This window comes from Fringilla coelebs (genome assembly GCF_963513975.1).
Source record: "Fringilla coelebs genome assembly, chromosome: 4".
In the NCBI taxonomy this organism is placed as follows: domain Eukaryota; kingdom Metazoa; phylum Chordata; class Aves; order Passeriformes; family Fringillidae; genus Fringilla; species Fringilla coelebs.
Window position 1 is genome coordinate 56129810 of NC_140032.1, and position 26096 is coordinate 56155905.

At 48.6% G+C, this 26096-nt stretch overlaps 1 protein-coding gene across 5 annotated transcripts; it reads right to left on the reverse strand.

The window, feature by feature from the left end:
• Positions 1-504: 504 nt before the first annotated feature.
• Positions 505-25640, reverse strand: TMEM150C (transmembrane protein 150C). Of its 5 annotated transcripts, none has more exons than XM_084204120.1 (9): positions 25573-25640; positions 14419-14560; positions 9215-9299; positions 8157-8210; positions 8007-8039; positions 7838-7905; positions 4341-4468; positions 1387-1564; positions 505-720 (listed from the first exon to the last, which is right to left on the reverse strand). In XM_084204120.1, exons 2-9 carry the CDS (start codon positions 14423-14425, stop codon positions 512-514), a joined length of 762 nt encoding a protein of 253 aa, XP_084060246.1. In that variant the 5' UTR covers positions 14426-14560; positions 25573-25640; the 3' UTR covers positions 505-511. The 5 variants fall into 5 exon arrangements, with proteins under 5 accessions (XP_084060246.1, XP_084060247.1, XP_084060244.1 ...); XM_084204121.1 differs by lacking the exon at positions 25573-25640 and adding an exon at positions 24142-24354 and having other exon boundaries at positions 9215-9296; XM_084204118.1 differs by lacking the exon at positions 25573-25640 and adding an exon at positions 24142-24354.
• Positions 25641-26096: the final 456 nt, after the last annotated feature.

The window sequence follows — 26096 nt, forward strand, 5'->3', positions numbered from 1 at the left end:
CAGGTTCTGAAGAAACAGCTGCTCTTGCTCCCCTTACCAAGCTCCCCCAGCTGACATCAAAGGAAACAACACAGGAAACACAGGGAAGATGCAGTCTGGTGACTCAGGAACAGGTGGCTCCTGAAGACTCTTGCTGTTAGGAGAGGTCTGCTTCCTTCACCACCTTCCCTGCAGGGCGGGCTGAGCAGGACCAGCCTCAGAGGGGCATCACAAGGACAGGCTGCTGAATGTTTTGAACAACAGGAGTGTGACAGAGCCACTCAGAAAGAGTCACTGGGTGGCACAAACTAAGCAGCTTGTGCACTCTCACACTGCCATTGAGATGGAGCCACTCCTCTTCCAGCAGACACCTCTGTTTGTTTGGATCTTAGTGAGACAGCCGCCCTCAGAGCCCTTTGGCAATACCATCATGATTGCACATGAAAAGAAACTCATTAAAAAAAGTGTAAATGAGGTCATGTTTCACCCATGAGACCACACCTGCCCCCCTCCCCCCCTGCCAGAAGACAGGCTACACCTGATCTGTCTGGTACTCAGAGGCTTCTGATAAGCTTTCAGAAAAGCTCAGAAAGTTTTCCTGGTACTCAGAACAAATTATCTCAAATCTGTAATGCCTGAACTCCACCGCAAAGGTGCCAAAGTAGCACAGGAAGCACATCACTAGGCCCCACTGGATCCTGGAAGCATGCATGTGAATGCCCTGGGCCATAAGGATGAAATCTGGAAGAGGGAAGTCAAGGAGAACGAGTGGGAGCAGAGAAACCAACCAGTTTGAAAGTCAACAGGGAAAAAAATCTGAACAAAGTCACCAAAAATCTGAACAAAGTCACCTGGATAAGTCAACCCATCCAGCCATCATGAGGAGAGTGTGAATGTGATGCTAGAGATGAAAGGGATGTCAGGTGTCCAATGATGCCCATGGAGCACAGCAGCTCTCCTATACAGACCAGGGCTTCCTGATCCCAGATCAGGATGATAAATATTTACAGAGGGGAAGACTCAGGTGCAGAGAAGTCAGTGATTTGCCTGAGCATCCAGCCAGCCAGGGACAGAGCCAGCAAGTGAGGAGCTGACTGTGGGCCCCTACCTGCCAGGAGCTTCCTAGTGGGAACTGGATAAGATCACTGCACCCACCACAGGCAATGGGAACACCTTTCAGCCCACACTGTGAAATACTTCCTTCTATTTAGATCACCTGCTAAACTGTCCCTTTCTGTGAAATCTGGAAGCATCACTCTACACAGTGTGGCACTGAAATAGGATTGCGCCATGAAGACAGACTGATTAGCATTCCAAAATGCTTTGAGATCTTAGGACAGGTGTGAGAAGAGCTGCTGCAGAACAGACACAATGCCTGGCTTCCTGGGGAGCAAGACAAAAGGATACAGAGCACCACGCAGAGGGTGATGCTGGCTGAGAGAGCCACTCGTGGAATCCCAGCTTTCCGCCCCTCATTCTTCAGGTTGATCTTGAGGGTAAGGGCAGACTGGATCCAGCATGCCAGTGTCCCAAAGCCAAAGGTCAGCGATGTGCCCACATTGTGGATCTCCTCATCATTGGAGAGCTAGGAACAAATAAAGCAGTGATTGCCTGGACACAACAGGAATTATCTGAGAGCTAAATGGATTGTGCTGAGGGGGATGGTAGGGGAGAGCGGGATCACTGGGGTGTGAGACAGAGATGCTGTATCATTTCTTCTGGCAGAGGGGTAAGGTGTAACATAACCAAGGTGAGTTGACAGCTGTCACAGTCAAGCAGATCTTTTGCCCAAAGCCCAAGAGCACTGTGGAGAATGCACTTGCTTGGGGACTGTCTCCACAGCTCCCTGACAAGACTCACAAATGCAGAGCTCAGAAATAAATTCTTCCTTGGCTCGAAGTGATGGCCAGGGCAGACAAGGACAACCCACTGTGGGTCTTGTATAGCTCCCTGCAATGGATGCTAATTGTGCACCTTCAGTGCCAGCTGCAGGGAGCAGAGCCCTGGCACTCCCCTGAGCTAGCACAAGCCAAAACACAAATAGATGCTCCTGGTTTGGCAAGTTCCTCCAAATTTCCTCTTCTGCCCATCCTGGTTTGGCAAGTTACACCAAATCCTGGACCACTGGGGTCTGAGGCAACATGAACCTAACCTCCCTGGAGTGCCAGTGCTTCCCTGCTCCTTGGGCTGCCCTGTCCCACAGGGCTCTGACTGTGCAACACTGCAAGGCAAAATGACAGCCAGGTTCAACTAGCAAGAATCTGCAAAAAGATCCCTTGAGGCTGTAAATCCATTCAAAAAGTCCAGCACGGACTTAAGCCAAACAATTTCCATTTTCCCTCTGCCTCTGAGGCTTTTCTAGAAAAGAAACCCCCAGTCTGTAACTTCTCCCTGCAGCCTTAATTCCTGTTTGATGATTTAACAAATACCCATCAAACAAGACACAATCTATAGAACAACAATCTCGTTGCTGTGCCTCTACTGATATCTCCCCTCCTCTCTACCCCGAATTTCTTTCGGGAGTAGGTCCAAATAATTATTCAGGCAAAAATGGGATTGAGCTGCCTTTCCCAAGACAGTCAGCACTGCAAGGGACTCACAGTTATAATGTCCCTCTAAAACACCCAATGTAAAATGTTCCAGAAATATGATTTAATGCCAAATTCAGCTCAGCAGTCAGGCAGGGAGAGGCATAGATTAAGGTCTCATTACAGCACGTTTTCATGTTTGGCAAAAGATCTAGGTAACTAACATGGAATGGATAGTTAGAATAAGATATCAGAGAATAATCAGAATTTATAGCCAGGCAAGATTCAAAGCATCTACTGTTAAATTACAATCATTTGCTCTAAAGACTGAAAAAAGGAAGGCGAGGTCGAAACCGTTTCCTAGTGCCTGTACTCTTCTCAGAGGTAGACAAAGCTGTTACAAAGGCTTCATAATTCCTAGCTGGAAAGCTCTTGTGAAAAAACAAGACCCTAGGTTTTGGGCTTGTGCAGTGGAGTTAGGAAACCCAAGTCCATAAAAGTCAAATTATCTCATACCTCATTCAAAAAGAAAAAATAAAACTGTAAAAGACACCAAGCTCCTTCAATAACTGTACAATCCAAAGAGATCCTCCTTACCCTTCCCAAGACAAGTACCATTTCTGTATTGGGTCCCTGTCATGCAAAGCCAGGGAAGCAGTCAGCCTGCATTGGCCTTTCTCAATTCCTGCCATTACTGGGGGTCATTACGTGCACCTCGGTGAGAGCCAGAGCCTCAGAGTCAAACCCAAGCCCCACTGACTCTAACACCTCGATTTTCACTGCAGCCCTGACAGGCACAATGGTGATCACAGGGGACACCCATCCCTACAGATGTGGCAGATGTTTGTTGCTATAGCATTGCAGGAGACAGGAAGAATGGGAGGGCCCTCACCCAGACACCCACCACATCCGGAGAAGTCCTGGCACTCCTCTGCTGTGTCCCTCACATGGCAGGTCTGAGGATCAGCAAGAGGTGGATTTAAAGCAACATGTGTTTTAAAAGAAGGATACTGAGCTGTCTGCTAAATTGGTATGGGCATTTGTACATCTGTTTGCACAGATCTGTTTGCACAAACTTCCTGCTCGACCCTTTTACCCAGGGCAATCTGTGCTGACTCGCCAGGCTCAAGAGGTCCAGGAGGCTCCTGCTCAGGCTCTCAGCAGGTCAGGTGTAAACATGCAGGTGCAAACCCTGCTGGAGACACGTGAAAAGTGATTGTGGCCCTTCATCTCGGCTCACAAGTGGCAGATAGAGGTGGCAAAGCAGGTAAAGGGAGGGCTGGTATTGTATTAGCTGAGAACTGCCCCGATGAAGGCAGGAATGATGCATCTGACTCCATGTTCTCAGAAGGCTAATTTATTACTTTATAATATTATATTATATTTATTAAACAATACTATTCTAAACTATACTAAAGAATACAGAAAAGATACTGAATGCTAAAAAGATAATAATGAAAACTCGTGACTCTTTCCAGAGTCCCGACTCAGCTTGGCCCCAATTGGCCAAAGAGTCAAACAACTCACACCAGAATCCAATCAGGCAATCACCTGTGGGTAAACAATCTCCAAACACATTCCACACCAGCAAAACACAGGAGAAGCAAATGAGATAAGAATTGTTTTCCTTTTCCCTGAGGCTTCTCAGCTTCCCAGGAGAAAAATCCTGGGCGAAGGGATTTTTTTCAGAGGATGTGAATGCCACAGGTGCTTGTGAATGCACGTGCTTTTCCCAGGCTCACATCACAGCTGGCTCAAAGACCCAAGCAGAGCCACTAGAAAAGCAGGGAAGTCACATCACAGACAGAGCAGTCCAAGCCTGCAGAGCAGTACCTGAAAGTTGCCGAGTAGGGTCATCCCAAAAGAGGCCAAGCACAGAGCCACCAAGCCGCTGATGTTCAGCCAAGGGGTGAGCACCTTTGGCTTCAGCTGAATGAAGCGCAGGACAGCCACAACAAGCGCTGGGAAGGAAACACAAGGCAAGGGACATCAGTAGGGAGAACCTGCTGCAGCAAACACCTGCCTGGGGCCTCACAGCCCCCTCCTCCTCTTTCTACCTGCAGGCTGGCTTTGTGCTTCTGCATGGCCCCCTCCTCCTTAATCAGGGACAAGATTAAGCACAGGAAGCACTTCTATTGTAATCCAGCTATAGCAAGCTCCAGGCTTCCTTTTCTCATTATGCTTTGTATGCAAATTTTCTGGGGGAAAGAACACCTTCCTGCTTGCCTGTGAAGCTCCCAGCACACAGTCCAATACATGCACACCATGCATTCACTTAGTGGCACCTGGACTTGCATTGCTTCACTCCACTGACGAGTCGTGAGCTCTGCTGGAGGGCATATGTCAAACCTCACTTGTATTTAAAAGCATGTGAATGGCACATACATATTTCTGCAGGGTTTGCCATAACGTCCACTGCTCTTCTGGAACAAGTTCTGTTGCCACAAACATAAGCCAAAATGCTGCACTAATTTTCCATGAGGAACGGAGTAACATTTATTCCAATTCCCCCAAGCATTGTGGTATATGATACATGATAGATATGATATATCATACCTCATATGATATGGCATAACCCCAGTAGATACTCAAATAGTATATTTTTGCCCTCCCTAGTGAATGGTGCATGGAACAACACAGAAAGCCAGGCAATCAGCTGGCCTTCAGATGTGATTCAAGCCAGACCACTAAAAACCAATTTAGTTGAACAGGGAAATTTGCTTGCTGGCAAACACCTTCTTATGCTCATGCTCAAATCAATAGCAAGTAGCTCATATTGTTGTAAATAGTTTGCCTTAGCAAATTAGATCTGCACTTTTTGGTATAATATCAAAAATATATTATCCCTGGTATAATACTGAAAACATGGTTTAGAAAAATAAGGGCACTGCAAGTGAAAATTACCCAAACTGCAAAAGACAGTTGAATTTACTCTCTCACAATTACTCTAGTGAATCAATCCACTCCAAATCCTTAAAAATGAGAACTTTGTTCCACCCCAAAAAGAGGATTTCTATTTCCCATCCCCAGGCAATTGTTTGGGACAGCCACCTGTGACTACTCAAGCACATGTACAAGAACTTTTTAATTTCTGTATCTACAATACAGACTCTTGAAATTATGTGATCATCTTCTAAACTTAATGGGAATGACAATGCTTTAAATGATTAAAACCATTCCCAGCAAAACAATGATATTTTCAATTTCAGTAATTCCCACATTTCTAGCATGTTTTTGTAATTTTCCTCTCCTTTAGCTTTGACATAACTAAGGTGGTCAGAAATACAAGCCAAAAGCAGCTCTCAGAAGTACACAAATACAACAGAGGAAAGACTGACTTTATCCACAAAGCAGAGATTAGAACAGAACAGACTATTTCTGTTGGAAGGGGCCTACAACAATCAGCAAATTCAGCTACCTGACCAATTCAGAGCTGACCAAAAGTTAAAGCATGTTACTGAGGGCATGGTCCAGATGCTTCTTAAACAGTGACAGGTTTGGGCCATCAACCATCTCACTAGGAATCCTATTCCAGTGTTTGACAGCTCTCTCAGTAAAAAAATGCTTCCTAATGTTCAGTTTAAACTCCTTCTGGAGCAGTTTTGAACCATTCCTATTGCTGGATCTGAGGTGGAAGAGATCCACACCTCCCTTTCTGCATCCTCTTCCCATTCATACTTAAGCCCAGTGTTACTCTGTCCCAGGTGCAGGATACAGCACTTAGACTTGGAAGGCACCTGGTTTCTCAGGAGAGCCAACAGCACCTCTCAGTTTGGGATCACCAGCAACCTTGCTAATGGTGCCTTCACATCATTAATTCAGATTGTTGATAAAAATATTGGACAGAACTGGCCCTAGAACTGAGCCCTGAGGGACAGCACTGGTGGCTGCATTGCAGCCAGATGGGGCTTCTCTACAGCCCTGTGAGCCCTGCCTTCAGACACTTCTTCACCCAGTGCACTGTGAACCTGATGATCTCACAGGTGGGCAACTTCTCCAGAAGGTTGCTGTGAGGGACAGTGTCAAAAGTCTTATTAAAATCCAGAAAAGCTACATCCAACACCTTCCCTTCATCCACCAGGTCTGTGGCCTTATCATGGAAGGATACTGAATTTCTTTAACAGGACTCTCCCTTTGTGAGCCCATGCTGACTGAGCCTGGTGATTGCATCATTCTTTAAATGTGCCCGTACCATCTTGTCCATCATTTTTCCAGGAACTGAGGTTAGACCAACAGGTCTGTAGGTCTCAGAGTGTTTCTTCATGCCCTTCTTCTAGGTTGGAATAACACTGGCTGGCTTCCAGTCAGCAGGACCCTTCCCAGAATCCCAAGACATTTGGTAGATGATACAGAGGGGTCCTGCCCTAACATTCACTACCTCCTTCAGTATTCTGCGATGAATCCCTTCCACGACCAAGGGACTTGTGAGCATTCAGCTGATACATCTGGTCCCTGACAATTCCAGTCCTCACAAATGGACAGTCACTGCTCCCACACTGCTCCCTCCAACCCAGAGGACTAGATAACCCAAGGTCTATCAGCATTTTATTAAAGACTGAGGCAGAAAAAAGCATTGAATGCCTTCTCTTCATCCCTATTAGTCAGGTTACAGCCTTTAACCACTATCTGTCCAACATTTGCTTTAGGCCTCCTTTTGCCATTCACATACTTAAAAACACTCTGTGAAACAACTCTGGCCAGTTTTAAATCAATTTGAGCTCTGGGCTTTCCTGTGTTCTCCCTCCATATACTAACCACAGGCTCTGCAATCTTCCTGCAAAGCCTAAGCTCTCCTCCAGAGACCATATAATGGCTTTCTCCTCTTAAGCCAAGCTGGTCCTCTGCCCCACTCTTTGAGCACAATCACACAGCTGGGTTCTCTGCTCCTGTGCTTCTGAAAGGTGGTTCTTAAAGACTGACCAGCCCTCATCAACACCTAAGCCTCAAAAGCAGATTCCTGAGATATTCTGCTAAGTACCTCCCTGAAGAGCCTAAAGCTTGCTTTTTTGAAATTTAGGAGATCAATTCTGCTTTGACTCCCTAAATTCCTTTTTTGTCATTACAGCAGAAGTTCTAAACTCAACCATTTTATGATCACCAAGGCCAAGACAGTCACATACCATCACGCCTCCCACAACACATTTGCAGTCTGGAGGTTGCATTTCCCCTGTTACATTTCTTTCTTTGCAATGGGAAGAAGCAGCAACGAAACACAGAGTTCAAAAGGTTTCACATCATCACATTCAAGAAGAATATGTACAGGATATTACTTATGTTTCAGTGACTCTTAAAACAAACAGAAAGAAAGAAACTCCAGTTGTGGTTCCTACCTAGAAATGCTGCCATGTTCATGACTTGACTAAACACACAGCTTGCAGGAGGTGCATCACCTGCAATACTTGAAAATATAAAGTGTATCATTGTAACTCTAGGATGGCAAAGACACATAAATAGCAACCATTAACCAGAGCAGAACTTAGAAGAAAATAATTCATTTACCTTATATAAGGCGGTCTTTTGGCACCAGGTTTCCTAAGAGACACAGGAACAGGAATAAAGATTCGAGGTTTTCTTTCCCATTTTGCTGTAATTGTTTCGTTATTTCTAAGAAACAAGTGATTGACTATAAAGCCCACAAACAGCTCTTACCTATCTGGTACACTTAGTGGGAGAATTTTGTTATCTTCCACTGCTATAAAGTACCTGTCAAGAAAAAGGGAAAAGAAAAAAGGAAATAGTGTAAAACCTCATCCTAGCTTCCATTCTAAATATCACTCAAACAACACATTAAGTGTTTCAAGCCCACTGGCAGGATCTGCTGGAGGATCCTGTGTTTCCCTCTGCCCAAGCAGGCAGTTTTATTATTTCTCTGTCCATGTGCCTTCCTTTGTGTTGCATCTGGTTTGCATGGTTGAGTAGACAAACAGGGTCACTGAACTGAGCTGCTTTAAAAACAACCAGCCAGGGGAATGTTTTCATTTTTACTTTGAGTCATTTTGACTCATCAGGTTTACTATGGTACTCCATGCACAAAAGCTGTTTTAATAGAGAGGGGATGGGAGAAAAACAGCAAGCAGTAGAGGCAGACAAAAGGCTTAAGCTGCCCCTGCTGCTGAAAAACAGCATCCATAGACCATGGCCAGAGCCACATCCTACAACATAACTGCTTCTCAGCCTGAGCATAGCTGCTGATCACACATTTTTCACTCCCAAATTCATGCTGCAGTCATCTGCCTGCATGCTTGGAGAGAGCCCAGCTCAGGGAAGTGCATGTCTTATGGACATTTTGGTAAGAAACATTAGGGAGAAAGTGAGGTGTCAGCATTAAGCTGCTGGCAGGTTTTCAGTGTGGATGCTGCAGATTTTGAATTTCTACCCCAAAGCAGGGCTTAAGTGTTTCTCCAAGAGCTCTGCTGAGTCATTCAAAGAAAATGTCATGAAAGGAAATTTTTATATTTTTGGCTGCATCTTTTAAGGCAGCTCCCAGTAGCACATACCAGGAAGAAAGCAAGGTCAGCAGCTTGGCCTGGGGAGCACAGAAACACAGGGATAAAAATGTGATGCTTCAAGCCATGAAGTGGCACAGACTGGCCCCTGCCCCTATCATGTGCCTTCCCAGCCCCACAGTAGCTCACGAGCACAGCATCCCCAAAAGACTCTCCTTAATGAGAAGCAGCCTCCCAAATAAGCAGCAGGAAATAACTTACACTATCCATAATCCAGCTGATGTAAACAGGGTAAAAACAAGAGGTAAAAACATCCACACGCTGCATTTCTTCCCATCCATACCTGCTAGAAACAAAGAACAAAGTAAAAACAGAGGGCTGAGGCACCCACCCTCTTCAGCCCCCCTCTTCTGAGAGCAGGAAGGGCATCCCCACAGCAGTGCCGAGGTACCAAGCTGCTCATGGCCACAAGGGGTTAAGCTATGCCCGCAGGCAGCATCCTCCAAGCAGTTTGTAACAACCGAGCCACCAGAACCCAGCAGCGGGGGACTTTTCAACCACACCTACAGAATTTGAGTGGTTTTCAAAGCACTTCTCTCAAGGATTTTGTGCAAGGTGACCACAAGACCTGCAGCTCTGATTCCCTGCTACTTCCCCGACGCACAAGGCAAGGCAGCCTCCGAACCAAGGATCATTACCAATTCCACACGCTGCCTCAGCTGCAGCATGGAGAGAGAGGGATGCCCGTGCTGGCTTCATCTCCGCAAAGGGCACGACCAGCTCCCATCCTGGCCACAGCAAGCAGCTAAAAATAGCGTCTGGCCACACATAGAGGGGAGCCAAGCTCCAGTGCCGGCTCCCAGCGCGCTGTCGGGAGTCGGGATGAGGCTGCCAGCGGCATCAGCCCTTGACATGCAGGCACTGTGAAATCCTGCATGTGGCGTGAGGACGCTGCAGACAGCGCCTCCCGAGGAACAGCATCTGTCCTCCAGGCAAGATCATGCTGGACGAGCATCTGGAATGCCGGGGCTGTTCCTGTAATATGTGCAATTCAGAAGCGCTGCTGTGCTGCGAACACAGAGAGTCAGTCCTACGCCTCCATGAGAGTCCTTTGATAGTGGATCAAGTATTTTCTCATGCTCTGTCCTCCTCCATAAAAGTTCCTCCAGGCACCAGCACAGCCAAGAGATACAAAGCGAGGGGAACAACACCAGGCTCACAGGTCCAGCTTTGTTTTCACCAGGGCAGCAGCACTTGTGCCCCACTCCGTGCTGCAGGGCACGCATTCCCTGGGGCCACCAGCACCCACATGGCATAGTGAAGCACCCTGGGGTGCCAGGACAACTTAGAGATGACAGCCTCTCACTCGAGCCTGCTTGCATTTACAGCTCAATTACCTCATCCATGTTCTTAAAGCCCTATAGAAGAAAGTACCTACATTGTCATCCTCCTCCTCTCCCCTGGCCTTCCTACATCTGCAGCACAGAGCCATGGTCTGCTCCCTGCTGTGAAGACCCAGAAGAGAGTCAGCACTCTCACCATGTCACAGCAGCCCCCAGCTCACTGCTCCCCTAAGGCACCCCAAGCTGCCAAGGACATGCTGGCTGGACTGCCCGGGGTCCCAGGCACCAATTCCTGCCCTGCCTCACTGGGACAGAGGCTGAAGAGCTTGAGTGAGGCTCCCCTCACCCTGTAGAAGGCATGGCACACTCACCTCTACAGGTCAGCTATCTTGTTTTCCCTGCACATGGCCTAGCAGGGGTACAAAACAACACCCTGGCAGCGCCCAGATCACACCTCACTTGCACAAAGCCAGAGGCCACGATTTGGTGCTGTGCGTACAGCCAGCCTGGAGTAAGGCTGAATTCCAAGCCTTAAAAGACAGAAAAGCAGTCAGATAAGGTCTCTCCTCTGACCTGGGAGCAGAGAGAACTGCAGACAAGGAGCATGAAATGATGCAAGTATTAAGCATGCTGATTTAAAAGGCAAGCAGCTCCAGTGTGCATACAGATCTTTAGCACAGTGAACAGATCAGAAGAAATTATCAGCAGGAAGGAATAGATTTCCCATCTCACTTCTGTTCCTCTCCTCCAGCACAGGAGACACAACATCTCACATTTCTGTAACCTGCACAGCTCCTGCTGTCCTGCTTGCATCTATTCCATGAAGTGCTGCCCTTGCCTTTTCCTCCTGCTGCTCAGCAGCACTGCAGCAGCATTCCTTAGCTGGTGTTGGGTGGTGCTGTGGCACTGGGAGACCCGCGACAGCAAACTCAGGGACTACTTCCAGGTGGCAGCTGCCCCACCTGCCACAGGACCGTGTCCCTGACAGCCTCTGGCAGCACAGTGGCCAAGTGCCAGCACCCCACACAAGGGAGACTGTGATGACTGCGGCCAAATTCCCCCCTTCCTGCCTTGGCTGAAGGGAACAGGCAGGTAACACCATCTCCTGTTCCAGCCCTTGTCTGCCCTGCATGGTAATTACTGCTGTGCTCGACTCTCCTCTGTTCTCTGGTGGTGGCTGGACTAAGCAAAGGTAACACAATTATTTCCTGTCAAGGAATGGCACATCTTATTATTTACCCTTCACCCTTGGAAAGGCACAGAAGTTTCATTTACACAATAAAATCAAACAGTAGCCATAACACCTGTCCTCATAATGGGTTGCTGAAGCTCCTCCACCTCCCAGCATGGAAGCAGCAGCCTTCACAAGCTATTTCAGCATTGCCTGTCATGCAGAGAGGGAGGTGGCAAGGGTTTTCCCCAAGGCAGAGCAGTGAGGCAGCACACAGGGACATGGATTCCACACCAGAAGTGGGGAACTGTGAGAATTCTGTCTAGATAACCACTGTTTTGTACTGAGCTCTAAAATGGAGCGAGGCCAAGGCTAGTGCCCAACCTCCTCAGAGTCAGAGCAACATGGCTACAGACCCACCTCCTTGGAAAACAGCCCTCTGTTTAATATTCACTGTGCCACACTGAGTCCCCTTCCATCAGCCACTAACAGAAAATGACATCTGAAATCATTGCATATTAAATGAGCAATCAGTGCAGAGCACGGTGTTCTGATGGGAAGCCAGCTTCATAGTTCAGAGACCCTAATTCCAGACAGTTAAAAAGAAGGAAGCCTGCATCTGACAGATGAAACACCAAAAATAGGAAAGAAGGGTCCCTTTCCTCCATGTCCCCAAACAGCAGCACTTTTTAATGCCAGCCATGGCTTGGTTATGTTTCAGCACCCCAACGTGGGCAGAGGATGGTTTAAAAACACAGCTCAGCTCCTGCACATTCCTCACTTACTCCCTGCTGTGTTATTCAGGTGCCAGGAACAAAATTACATGTAATCCCAACTTCTTCCAAAGGAGAAACCTTGAACATGTGTCAAACCTGCCTAGCTTTGCGCTAGTGTTCAGCAGACATCATTCTGAGCAGCTGCCTTTGGGTTAGCCTTGTCATCTTCAGGGATGTTCCCAGTGTTTGTATCTTCAAGTTGGGAGACCCCCATGCACACAAAGACCAGCACTTCTGAAAGCAGACAGGAACAAGAGAACAAGGAGCCCAAACATCAGCCTCTCCTACAGAACCACACCACTTTAGCCAAAGAAAAGTGCCAAGAGTGATAGGAAAAATTACCAAAATTCTTTATGGGAAATGTAGAAACAAACTCTTTGATAGTTAATTGCTCCACGGGGATGACATCAAGCCAAACTTCCTCTCCACAGCTCTGTTCTGCATTGCTGCCATGTCCAGTGATGCCAAATCTGAGCAGTCAACTCCAGCTGGCAACAACAGCAACCTCTACCAGCCCATGTTCTCCCAAATAAACATACTGCATCCAAGAGGCAGTTGGTAATTTCCCATAGCCATGTGTCTTCCATCACTAAGGCTTGCAAAGGCAGGCACAGAAAGTCCTCATGGTGCAATGGATTCACAAAACCAACAAAAACATTTTCAGTAATCACAGCTGACCCAGCCCACCTTCTCAAAAGCTCACATGTGGTTTTCCAATCCCTCTTGACACACCCTCTCACACCAGCACTGCAAAACCCCTGTTGAGGTATGCTCCTGCTGCCATCTGAGTCAGGGTGCAGAACTGAAAAGAGTTTCACATTAGCACTGCCCCTGTGTGTGTCTTGAGAATTCCTCTCAATGCAAGCTTACTCATCTCCAGTTCCATTTTTATGTCTAAATCTGCTTAGACTGTCAGCTGCTTGCTCTGCTTTTTTTACCGTTGCCCTGCTATACACCCTCAACCAATTAAGCTTCCGTTCCTCCAATGTACACACTTCAATTACAGCAGGCAGCTCACCAAACATATACTGCTGCTTGCTCAAGGTTCATTTAATATGGACATCTTAATTCCATCTGCCAAGCAAAGTTACAGGCTCCTCCTGAAGTTGCTTTCACCAGAGAACACGAATGTAAGGAAGGACAAAATTACCACATTAAGAGAATCATACATCTTTTTTAAGACTAAAGCATGCAGATGCATTTGAAATGCATAATAAGCCAGAGTAACACTCCTGCATTTCACAGCACTAGGCCATTGGGTTATTTCAGAGAATAGGTACAAAGGCAGGAGCACTGCGAGAAGGAGGACACTGTTCAAAACATAGAGCAAGTCATAAAGAATTGCTGCCAGTCAGCAACAATCAAAGGGGAACAAACACATTCTGTCTTTTGGGGGAGCCCACTATAGATCTCTGTTGCTTTTAAAAGCAAAAATAACCCCAGTCACTTGATAGCTAATCACTGTAACTGAGTGGATACAAACCAGCACATTATATAACCTGCCACCCACAAGTCACAAATGCCAACATAACAAAGCAGGGCGTTTTCAGGTTTATCTCAAGGTTTCCAGTGTGAGTGCACAATGAGAGAGATAAGATGTGACAAAGGCTTGTAAATACATAACAAAATGGTGGGGTAACAGGAAAAGAAGTGATCCCCTCTGTCAGCAGGGTAGGATGTTCTGCTTGCTCCAGGTACCCACCTATCATCTCATGGCTGTGCAGAAATGCCATTTTCATTTCATTTATACAAGAGGAATGGGAAAAGGTAAAGACATCTCTGGGTTGTGCGTGGGGGAAGCAGGAGAGATGCTTCAGTAATCCTGCAACAATGTTGAGAGGTGATGTTTTCACCCATGGCAACATCAGTACATGTTTCTTGTCTCATTTCATACACTGTGACTGCATCCAGTGTGCTAATGAAATGCTCTGGCCAACATAAACCTATCAGAGATGGGCCAAGTGCAACAAAGGAATGAAACCTTCTAATCACCAAAAAACAGGGGCAGTAAAGGACATATTGATATCTATAGTGTCTGACCCAGAGATATTCCTGCAGTACTGCTGTGCCCTGAGGCCAGTGCATCCCACTGTACTTCAGAAAGTGCCCTTGGTTTTCTGCTTCTTGCTGCCCCACAACCTTCAACCTCAGTCCCACACGGGTGCAAGTACTTACAGGCCATTTAGCAACCAGTGCTGAGCTGCTGTTTTACAGCCAGAGGCGCCGACTCTCAACTCCTGTGGGCTGCGTCTGCCTGTCTTGCATTTGGCGCTGCACGAACCAGGCACACCCGACTTCCAGACCACGCTCCTGGGTGCTAGAAGAGGAAAAATTAATCTGGTTTGCCACCACAGGACTAAAGGGGTGTTCTGCAGGCTTTGACCCATGGACCTATGCCAGATCATACTGACTTCCATGAAGTCCCACTCACATCATGAGCAGGGCTTGGGCAGTCATGGCCCTCAGCCTGCAAATAGATAAAGGGGGCAGAGAGAGGAGCTGGGTAAGGCAGAGGTAACATCCAGCTCAGACAGAAGGAGCTGGGGCAGCAGGCACTGAAACCAGGCAGGAGCAGCCAGGGCGAGCTGAGGAGAAGTGCATTTTGCAGGTGCTGTGTGTTTCTTTGCCCCAGGGATCCCATGCTGCTAGGGAACACTCACTGCAAGACACAGCCATCCCAGCTCCTCCTGACCCCAGGGGCTGCACAAGCCAGGTGACAACCAGCTCCCAGTGAGTCCTCCCAGTGTGTGCTGGACTGCCCACCTCCCAGGGCAGATGCCTTACTCTCTCCAAGTGCAGATGTTGAGGAATACAAGTAGCAGCTTGGTGAGCAGCTGCAGTGAGAGCTGCAGGTTGTGGTGGTGGCTGGAGCCACATGCAAGGGGCCATGACCTGGCATCTACCCTTTGCTCAGCAAAGGGCATGGAGACCTGTGGCACAAGGGTGGCTGGTCACCCCAGAGACTCTGTAGAAGCCAAATAAACAGCCAGAGGGCCCCAGACTAAATATCTCGATTGGAAGGGGCACACAGACTGTGAGGGTATAAAAGGCCAGGGATTCCTCAGTGCAGGGAGTTCCCCTGAAGGCATGAATTCAAGCTGTTATGGTGTTACTGCACCATGATTAAATTACTTTAAAGGTCCAGGCTTCTGGGACTCTGCTATGGGAATCCTGGGGTCCAGGCAGTGAGGAAAACCTGTCTGACTGTGTAAATGTGGGGTGTGTGGGGAGTCAAGACACACATCAGCTTAATGGAACCACACACTGTGAAAGGACTTCAGTCCCAGCACTGACAGCCTGGGGTGGTGGGAGAGTGACTGACAGAGTGGCTTCTGGGTGGTCAGACAGGAAAGTTTCCTTAACACAGAGAGACTCAAGACTGGAGCCACTTTCACCAGACCTCTGAGACACAAGGGAAATCTCTAGCAGAGTCTCAACACGGCCTAAATACACAATCTCCCACCACCACCACGACCACAGGGGCATATCTTCCCCTTGAGAGTCCTTTGGTTTGGGATGCTTGTGAGAAGGACGCTTACCTCAAAGTCCCAGCCAACCCCCAAACTAAAGAGTTGCTGGAAAATGAGTAGGGCTATCTATCTCCTAAAAAAAGAAAAAAAAAAAAAAAAAAGACAGCAAAGCTCTCCCTGCTTCAGCTGTGCTGTGAGGAAAGAGTCTCCAAAACTATCTCCTTGCTCTGCAAGCGATACAGAAATGCAGGCTGATGCTATGGCAAAGCCCAGTAAGTCAGTCACTAAGCAGGCAAGCTGTCCAGTCCAGGACTGTCCTCCACCTCAACCACCCCAATCTAATGAAGCAGCAACAAGCAGATTGAGTGTTTCTCCCCCCATAACGTACAAAGGTCTTGACAGGGTATTAATAAACTGATTAAGGTGTTTTATTCACTCCTCGGTTCCACAAATTACAAATGTCTTCAATAATTTCCAACGTGCACCAGCAAGCAAAGCCAAGACACACACGACATCAGAAGGGGGAAGGAAGCCTGCCCAAAAGGTTTGTCCCATTATCGGGAAAACAGTGTAAGTGCTGGGCGTGGCAAAGAACACTTAACAGGGAGGTGAAACTTCAAGTGTTGACTTACAAAGAGTTTTGAAGTAAGGAAAAACAGACAAGCCCAGGGGAACAGACTTGGCAGTACGTTATTCCTGATCATATTGTCTCCTCCTGTAGTTTATGGATGAGAGAGTACACACCCTGCAAGGCCAGAAAAATTCCAGGTTCCCCTACTTTTTCTACGCTGCCACTGGTTTTCCGCATCAAACAAGAAAACACACACTCGAGCTACAGAGCTTCTCATGGGGTGTAAGCAGGGCTTCTCTTACCTGTTTACCCTGTCTTTCATCTCTCTTATCCCTTTCACCCCTCTCCTATTCACCTTTTGGATGCATAAGCTCCTTTCTTCACTGCACTTTGCAGCTTTACACTTTTGGAGAGACGTACACTGTCCCCAGAGCAGCATTTCTTTTGGTAAATGCATCTCATCCTGGGAAAAACACCCAAGGCCTGTGAGCTGTTAGGGACCGTGGCAGAGCACACCGTTTCTCAGGACAGTTGTCCCTCACCAACCTCTTCAGGCTAAGGACTTTCTCCTCCTCCACAGAAAGAGGCCCTTTTCTTCAGGTATTAACCACCAAAGCCCCAGAGGAGCAGCAACGAGGTGATGGGCCAGAGGATGAGCTACAAGGAATGGACATGCAGTACCCATGACTTGGCTCTTGTCACCCCACTAAAGTGGCCCTCTCTGGCACAGGGATTGTCTTTTCACTCTGTTGAGACCTGTGGAAATCATTTGCCCTGAAAGGCAAAGTACGGGGTAAGCCATCATAGACAGGCATTTCTGTGGTGTTCACCACTTCATTGCCAGCATTCCTTATTTGTAGGAATTAATTTCCTTGTTTTACCAGTGTCTCAAGCTGCTACAACCATAAATTGCAGTTTGTAGGGTGTTTGGGTGAGCTACAGTAGGAAGGTGCCATACAGGGTTTCCCTTCAAGCAAACACAAGGGACAGCTTCCAGCTGTAAAACAGGGGCCAAGCCCGTGTGAGCAGCCTCTACACTGTATCCAGAGGGATTATTACTTTTTAAGTCTATTGAAATATTTCCAGAGACAGACTTTCTTGTAGGAGACCACATTAAACTACGTCTAAGAGCCAAGACCACATGAGAAGGCTCTCTCTGACAAAGCTGTGGCCATCCTCAGTGTCTTGGCCAAGCAAAACCCACTCTTGCTGTCCTGTGCCAAAACTGAAGGGCCACTGGCTCTTCTGGTTTAGGCAGTCACCACTATTAATACCAGTGGTTCCTCACTGGAAGCAAGAAATAGTACAGCAAGAGCAAAAGTTCTCTCCCTAAGTACCTGGACCTGCCCCAGCTCAGGAAATTGCAGGGAGGATGCTGGACACTCTCCCCACCATTGCAGCAGGTCAGCCCACATCCTCCAGGCTTTTGCTCCCTTCCCTTTGCTACCCATGGGAGAGGCAGCCCAGACCTCTCCCTGGCAGGCAGGACCATCCAGTAGCAAGCTCAGCATTTAAAATGTGCAATAAACCCCATGTGAGGTAACCTATAGCTGTTTTAACAGTTCCTTTCATGGTTTTTGAAGCTGCATCAGTCTTTTCCTCTCCTCCCATTCACTCTGCCCTTCTCTCTTCACCTGTTCCCAATCTGTTTTTCTTCCTTTTCACTCTCCTCCTGCCCTCATCCCTGAACCTCAGGTGACCTCTTCTGCAACCTGAAGGGACCTAAGGCAAGGAGAGACTTTTGCAAGTCTTCTTGAGACTATTCCCATTTTAGACACCAAGGCCAGTGATTTGCTCACTGAGGTGTCACACTGGAAATCAGTGGCACAGAGGAGTTTGCACTCAGAGAGTCATGGTCAAAGCCTTCTACTGGAGCAGCAGCCTCCTCACCTTCCACCACGCCCTATCCCAATGTATCCTTCCCAATATATTGCCTAGGATCATGTTTGTCTTTTCTCACAGACCTTTTTTTGCTCCCACTCAACCTGTAATCAGAGCTCATTGCTTCAGCTTGGACTGCAGGATTGAGACCTTAAAGTCTCTCTGTTGGGCCAAACTGCAATCCTGCAATCTCAGGCTGCCCGGATATGGCTGGGGGAAGAGACAGAACCACAGACATGACATTTCTTCCAAGGAAAAAAAAAATTGAAAACATTGGTGTTCTCAAAGGCACACATCCCTGCTCTGCATCTGAAAAGCAAACACTGCAGCACAAAGACTCTTAAAAGGGGAAATTAAACAACTGCACTTTCAGCACCAAGGTTCAGAAAATGCTGACAGCTGAGCATGGATAAACCACAAGAAAACAATTTGACTTTAAATAGTTCAGCAGTGAAATCAGGAGCAAGACATTTGCCAAGCAAATAGGAGTCCTCTGTTTTCATCCCATTATCCAGAGGCAGAAAGTGGGCAAGAATCAAGCCCCCTTCTTTTAGGCACTGTCATCTGCTTGAGCAAGACACAACAGGCAGTCAGTGTCAGGATATACCTTCCACACACTGCCCTCCTCCATATTGAATTGCTATTCCTAATTAACCATGCTTGTGTGCACTGCCATGGCATGAGGACTGTGTGCATGTTGATCAGACAACCCTTAGGGTCAATTTCACAAGCAGCTTTGCTTGAAAAGAAAAAAAAAAAAAAAACAACAAAAAACCACAAAGGCAGAAAGGTTAACTCGAATTTCTGCAACCTTTACATCTTAAGGGCTCTGAATCAAAGGTCTGGCACAAGCATGATGCTCTTAACTAAAAGCTAAGCCTGAGATCCCAAGCGCCCCTGGGACATCAGCACCCAGCACCTTTCTATCACTCAGAGAGAGGATCTCGCCCTTCCTTCCCTGAGGCACCCCAGCACAGCTGAATGGCCTTTCCCGACACCTTAAATTCCCTCCAGGGAATTTAACCGGACACCGCCTGCACGTCCTGACAGGACATCCTGACAGAATCTGCGGAAGGCAGGACCTGTCCCACCCCACAACCTCAGCCCACGTGAGCTCCTTCACAGACCCCCATGCAGCAACCTGGCCGAGGACCCCGCCGAGTCCTGCCACCCGCAGCGCCGAAGGGACGGATTCACGGGCGGGAGGGACGCCGAAATCATCACCCGGGAGCGCGGTTCCACAGCCCTGTCCCTCAGGCCCTGGGGGAAGCGGCTCTAATGCTCTTACCTGGCCCGTGTCTGCGGTGACACAGGGCGCTGCCGGACAGGCAGCGCGGCGCTCCCGGCTCTGCCGCAGCCCCCGCGGCGCCCCCGCCCCAGCCCTGCCCCGCTCGCAGCTCGGGGGCTCCGGGGCACCCGCACCGCGCCCGGGGCGGCGGCGACCATTCGCGACAGGGCGGGGCGACAGCGACACGGGAGGGGGTGGCTGGCGCTGCCGGGAGCGGCTCCTACCTGCGCACCTGCGGACGGCTCCGGCTCCGGCGGCCGGGCTGGGTCCGAGCCCCCGCCCCGCCGAGCCCCGCCCCGGACGGGCGGGCCCGCGGCCGCCGCGGCCACCGGGGGCTCGTGTGTCGCTCTGAGCGCCGGGCTTGGGCTGCCGGGACGCGGCCGCAGCCCCCCGGCCCTCAGGGCACCCCTCGGGCCCGTGTGCAGCCGCGGCCGTACCGCTGCCCGCGGGCTGTCCCCGGTGCGGCCGTGCCAAAGGGTCCCTGCTCCGCCTGCTTCCCTGTGCCTGCCCTGCCAGGGCAGGAGCACCTGGCCGGCCTGCGGCGCCCTCTGCTCCGAGCGGCCGAGGCGGCGGGGAGGGCTCGCCTCACAAACCCCGCGTCCTCGCAGTCCTGCCGGGAAGCGCTGCCCGTGTGGATGGCTGCTTGGAAAGGCCTCAAGGGAGCAGCCACTCAGTTGCAAGAGACCCCAGGAAGAGCCTCTCTCATCTCTTTTCCCTTTCCTACTGGGTGGTGGGCTTTGTGATCTCTGTGGAGTATCTCTTTGGATGGAATTTTGAGAAGAAACATTCCCAGCAAAACAGCTCAGTGATAACCATTTGGGACAGTTTCCTGGGGTGGAAGGGTCACTTCGCTGTCTCATCTTTATGGGATTAACTCAATGTGAATGCTACCACTTCTTTTTCCTCTTCCTCGCATCTCTCTCTGTCAGGATGACTGATGTTATTCAGCGACTGTCTTGTTTGTTTTCCTAAAATCCAAATTGGGTAGCACTTAGTCAAAATTTTGTCCTGGTGCCATCACTTATGAACCAACACAAAACAGACAGATGCCTAAATCCATGTCAACCCCCAGAAATGAGCTGACTTACACATCAGCAGTTTATCAGTATTTTGTAGGCTGCCCTTCTAGCAAGAAAAGCTCCTTCACCCTGCAGCTTTGGCCCTCATGCAACATTCTGAAGAGATTTCATGTCTCTGATCCCCAGGGACTGAAAACCCCTCAGAGTGCTGATCCTCAGAGCAAGCACTGCACCAGCAGGTCCCCTGAGCCCTTACCAAAGTGGCTGCATCACCAAGGGAGAGGACAGATGCTCCCACAGAAAGGCATGTACTGTGTATGCTTCTCAGTGTTTTAAAGGCCAAGGGGGCTATTTTTAGAGCTGAAAGAACATTCCTCCTGCTTTGGTATTTCGAATCTTATGTTATCCTGGACTAATAAATGTTTCCTTGCAGCATTTGCTTTTTTTTGCAACCCCACAAAATCCAGAGACCTTGGCCGGCTTTCCCCTCTACATGCACCCACACTGCCCCATGGCACTGCCACACTTAGGAGCCACAAGTGACTTCAAGGCATGGCTTTCCTCGGGCAAGGAGCTGCTATTGCCTCCATGTCACCAAGAGAGGCCCCAGAATTGCCTGGAAAAAAAATATGCTTGAGGTATCAGCATTGACCACATCCCTCCCTGCAAGGCTTCTTGCGACAGCCAGAGTCAAGGAAGCTCACTTTAAAAGTAATAGAGGGGAGGTCTTTGAATCCCAGTACCCTGTGGCTTTCAGCAGCTGAGGCTGAAGAAAACCTTCTGTCAAACAGGTGAGAAGTGACTGTGCTGGGCCCCAGCGATTTTGGCCAGAAAGGAAAATGCAGCAACTAATCAGAAACTGCCTTAGTCACTTCACCTCTGCTGCCAGCCAATGCTGGAAGGGAAACAATGCACCATATGGGATTTTAAGGCAATTGCATTTTTGGTAAACTCTGAGTGTCTGAGACATTTTGTTCACAGCTCCTTTTTGAGCAGATGGTGCCCCTCTGAGTGCTGGAAAACGTATGATGCTGACAGGCCCACCAAAAACCTATCACAAATTTAAAAAATCACAGCTTGAAAAAAGGGCACAGCCTGGGGACAGCAAGCATGTGTTGGAGCCCACCCAGTGCAGGAAGCAAGAGAGATGCAGGCAGGCATCAGCCATAAGGGGTGATGTTACCTGGGTCCTTGGAGATATTTCCTACAATGATTTCTTCATGGAACACCATGGGAGGAGCAGCCCCTCTCCCACCACCCTCATCCTACAAAGCAAAGCAACCTCATGCCCCTCTAGATGCTGTCCTTCCCAGGGTGAAATTACCATTGAAGACTGGCTGGGTTTTTTTGGGGGAGGAAAAGGTACACAAAGATGAAGAAAAGGGAATTGCTGTGAGTTTGCTTTCATTTCTGGGAGATAGATGTCTTCTGAAACTATATTTGCCACCTTTTCCTCCTGTCCTGCTCCTTTCTGCTCCAAAGGTGGAGTGAGGCCTGGCAGGAAAGGTTGCCCACCCAGAAAGAGGAGCAGTGGGGAAAATGAGCCTAGGGACCACTCAGCATCAGCCATTGGAGCTGATGCACACCCTGAGGCTTGTATTAAATACAATTAAAACTATTAAGAACCACTTAAACTGTTTCTCAGTTGAAGTGTTAACCCTCATTTCATTAGTCAGATCATCTCCTATCAAGCCATCTGTTCCTTTATCGAGCTTTTCAAATATTGTGATAGACTTCATATCTCCAAATGCCCTGCTAATAAACATATGCCACCTAAGCAAGCCGACCTGTGGCTTGGCTTTGGCAAGGTGTGCTCAGGGTGGCTGGAGAGGCAGTGACCTGCAAGGTGCACTCTCTCACCCTCAGAAATATTTCCAGATTTCCAACCCTACAAGGTGAAGTTGTTCCCAGTTCATCCACATGATCACAACCGAGGAAAAATCACCTAGATCAGGGAATGGAGCAGCAAATTGAAGAGACCCATTCCATCTAATTGCAGCAAAGTGATCCCATTTGAATGTTAGGAAAGAAAATTGAGAAAATGGAAAAACAATTCTATTTTTTTTCCATAAAAAGAGAAGTAAAATCCAAATACTGCTGTGATAGCAAATACAGGGGATAAAGAGGACTTGTAGTCAGGGTGTGAACTCTGGGGAAGAAACCTTGCAGTGCCAGTGGATGCAGATGAGAGCTGCAGACTGATGTGCCCTGGTCCCAGGGGGTGTGTATTCTGGCCTGGCAGGAGGACAGTCCTACATGAAGCACAGAAAATGCTGTGGAAAAAAGAACTGGAATTGTGTCAGTCAGGAAAATTTAGTAGCCACAGTGAATACAAAGGTCAGGCATGCTGTGCAGATGTGGCAAGCACCATTTCACCTACATTTCTTATCTGTGCTGCTCGTTGGAGCCTTTCCTCCAATCATTTTCCAAGTCCTGCAAAAGGGGATTTTTTTTTTTTATTGTTCTGCCAGCAAGCTTTGCTGCTCATCCACTCCTCTTGAAGAGAAGATTTACCTTTAAAAATGCTTGTGTGGGACAGGGCCTTTGCCTGCTCTGGGGCCACTGGGGCTCCTTGCCCTTTTGGATTTAATCCCATCTTGGCCATGGCTGGCACAGGAAGGGGAGAGGCAGTGGCACAGCTCCTGGAGTCACTTGTCTGAAATCCAGGCTGGGAATTCTTTCACCATTTTCTCAGAAAAAGCCTAAGTCGGGATTTAACTCTTCAGGAAATGGGGCGGCAGGAGATGGACTCACTAAATGCAGTACACCCCATGTGCAAGGGGTGACTTAAACAGCAAAAGCCTCCAAACCATTCAGTGGGAAGTTTTGCCCATGTAGGGGCACCCCTGGAGTTCTATTTTTTCCCCTGTTCTCACCTGTTTAGTGGGACCCCTGGTGCTGCTGGGTAGAGGTTTTTTGCCAGAGGTTTCTGCTCCTGGGCCAGGCACAACTGTGCCAGAGCCACTGTGGGAGCTGGGGCACATGGGCACGTGGGCACTACATGCCCTCCTTTCCCACTGGGCTCTGCTTTCAGTTTTGCTTTTCATTCTTCCTTTGAAATAAGACCTTATGGGAAATTGCACCTTGATTCCCATAAACAGCCAGAACGTGGTGAGCGTCCTGTACACAAATACCCTTTCCCCTTAAAGGGTAGAGCTACAAAACAGCCTTGGGGTGAAAATATCCAGGTAATACAAGTCCAGCGTGCCCATGGCTTTGGGAACACTGTCTGGGAGCTGACAGATCATCCCCCTCCCTCCACACTGAGAGGCCTCCCAGCTGCAAATGCCCCAAACATCATCTAAGCAGAGCCCATAGGGCAGCCACCACACTTCCCACCTTGCATGGATTCTCAGGCTCATGTGGCCACAGGAAACCTTTTAGAAGATCTATTTTTTTTTTCCTGGGAGCCTCCCACCCCAGCAGCTGAATGTGATTCCTGCAGTCAGGCCACATTTCCCATCTGCTGGGCTTATTTCTAGAAAGCTGTTCTGGCTGCCAGCCGGGGACAGCAGTTGCCTGGCACTTCCAAGCTGCAGAGGGATGCAGACATTGCTGGTGCTTACCAGAGAGCAGCAGAGCCTCTGGAGGGAGTGGGCAGAGCAGAAGTCCACCCCTGGTGCCCCAGGAATGCAAACCCTGATTCATTTCTTCAGCACCAGCACTCACCCTCTCCCTGCGGCTTCTTTCTCAAGACGTAACTCCAGTGCCAGCAGTCTTTCTCAGGACGTAACTCCAGTGCTCACCACTCCTGCTCCAGGGATTACCCCAGTGCAGCCCAGCCCAGCTGCAGCAGGGATGGGGTCAGATGGAGCCTGGAAGTTCTCTGCAGAGCCTGGAAGTCCTCTGCAGTCAGCCACCACAGCCTGGGCTCACCTCACACCTTGGCCGCCGTGTTTGTGTCCGTGCACGGCCCTGACGGGGGGCAGGTTTCGTCAGTGTTTGCAGAGCCAATTACGTGCTGTAACTTGGAGATTAAATCCTCCTCTCTGATGTAATTTGCAGATTAGATCCTCCTCTACAGATTGTGCCAAGTCCCAGGTGTCCCAGGGCAGGCTAGAGTTCCCTTGAGCCACCCCATGCCAGAAAGCAGCTGACCTGCTTGGGAGTTTCCACTTGGAAAGAGCACACAGCTCCAGAGCCAACACTGCATTTCTTAAAGGCCCCAGCAGTTCTGGGAAAAGAGGTAAAACCAATCCAGCGCCTGCTGTGTGCCAAAGCTGAGAGCCTGGAAACACCCAGTGCAACAGTGCAGGGGGCAAAGGACAAATCCCCGCTCCCACTGCTAAGGGGTGTTATTCCAGGTGGGTCAAGGTGCCAGCGTTAGAGACAGCACAAGGTCAGGCACTGCCAGACCAGCAGGTCTCAGAAGACAGTCACTGGTTAAGTCCAGCCTAGAGCCAGCCACCAATCCACCAGCAGTCCCTCAACACTTCTGCATTGCTCTAGCCAGCTTTCAACAACCAAATCAGCAGAAGTGCCAAAGTCTACAGAAATAAGTGCAGCTCATGCCCTAGTACCCACCCTACCAAGGCTCCACAACTTCCCCACATCACTTCATCCAACAGTGGATGGATCCAGTTGCTATCCTGGGAAATGGAAGTGGCCCTTCCTTCCTCCCCCAGACCCTACATCATCCCAAGGAAAAGAAAACCACACTTAAGAACATGACCCAACTGTTAGAAAAAAATCAAAACAAATGAGCAAAAAGTTCAAAACAATGCAAAAGTTCAAAATGCAAAAATACAAACAAATAAGCACAAAAGGAAATGCACAGAAGTGTTCCTTTTTTTTACGTAAAATCAAGGCACCTTCTTTAAAAAGCTAGTTTTCTATAAAGGCTGACACTTTTTTTATAACTCTACCACATGGAGAATTTATTCTACAAAAAGAGGGATTCGGGTAGCATAAGCTTCCAGATAAAATATTTGATGGAGGAGCTTTTTCTTTTCTGAAGAGTGTTTCTTTACTTACTTTCAGTTTTTCAAAACCAGGTAACTTGACAATGGCTTCAATTTCAGTTTTCAGATCCCTGAAATACACTGGAACTGCTGCTGCTTTTGAAGTCTTATGCCTTGGGGGAGGGTGGGGGAATATTACCTTGTAATTTCAGGTAATCAGAGAGGTTCAGAACAGCAAGTGCCTCTTAGCAAGGCCCCTTATTCTTCTTACAGCAGGCACTTGACAGGAACGAGCCAAAGGAAGTCCAAGCAGTAGCAGTACAAAAGAAAAATGAAAAAGATCAACAGGAAGCTGTGTAGGTTGGTGCATTCCCTGTAGTTCTGTGGTCAGGAAATTGCACAAAGGAAAGGATGAGGGCAGCTGTGAGATCAGGCATTTGCACATCTTCCAAGCTTCACTCCTACACTCACACCCCAAGTCCAAACCCATTACACACATCACTTGGAAGGCAGGTTCCTTTTTGCCATGGAAAGAACAGTTCTATCTTTCTAATCAGGAGGTCAGGAGCCTCTCAGCTCCAGGAGCCCATTTCCACCCCATCCTGCAGGCACTGCAGCATGGGGTGGGGAGACATCTCCTACTCTATGTGTGTGTGTGTGTGTGTGTAATTCCTCTGTCTGTCAAATGGCTCTGACTCTGGATGAATGCACATCAAAACACAT

Excerpts from the sequence above, each read along its gene's own strand:
- TMEM150C (XM_084204120.1), bottom strand. Across the intron at positions 1,565-4,340 it reads CCCTACTCGGCAACTTTCAG|CTCTCCAATGATGAGGAGAT; the intron begins GTACTGCTCTGC and ends ATTTGTTCCTAG. Across the intron at positions 721-1,386 it reads CACCCTCTGCGTGGTGCTCT|ATTTCATCCTTATGGCCCAG; the intron begins GTATCCTTTTGT and ends TCCCTCTTCCAG.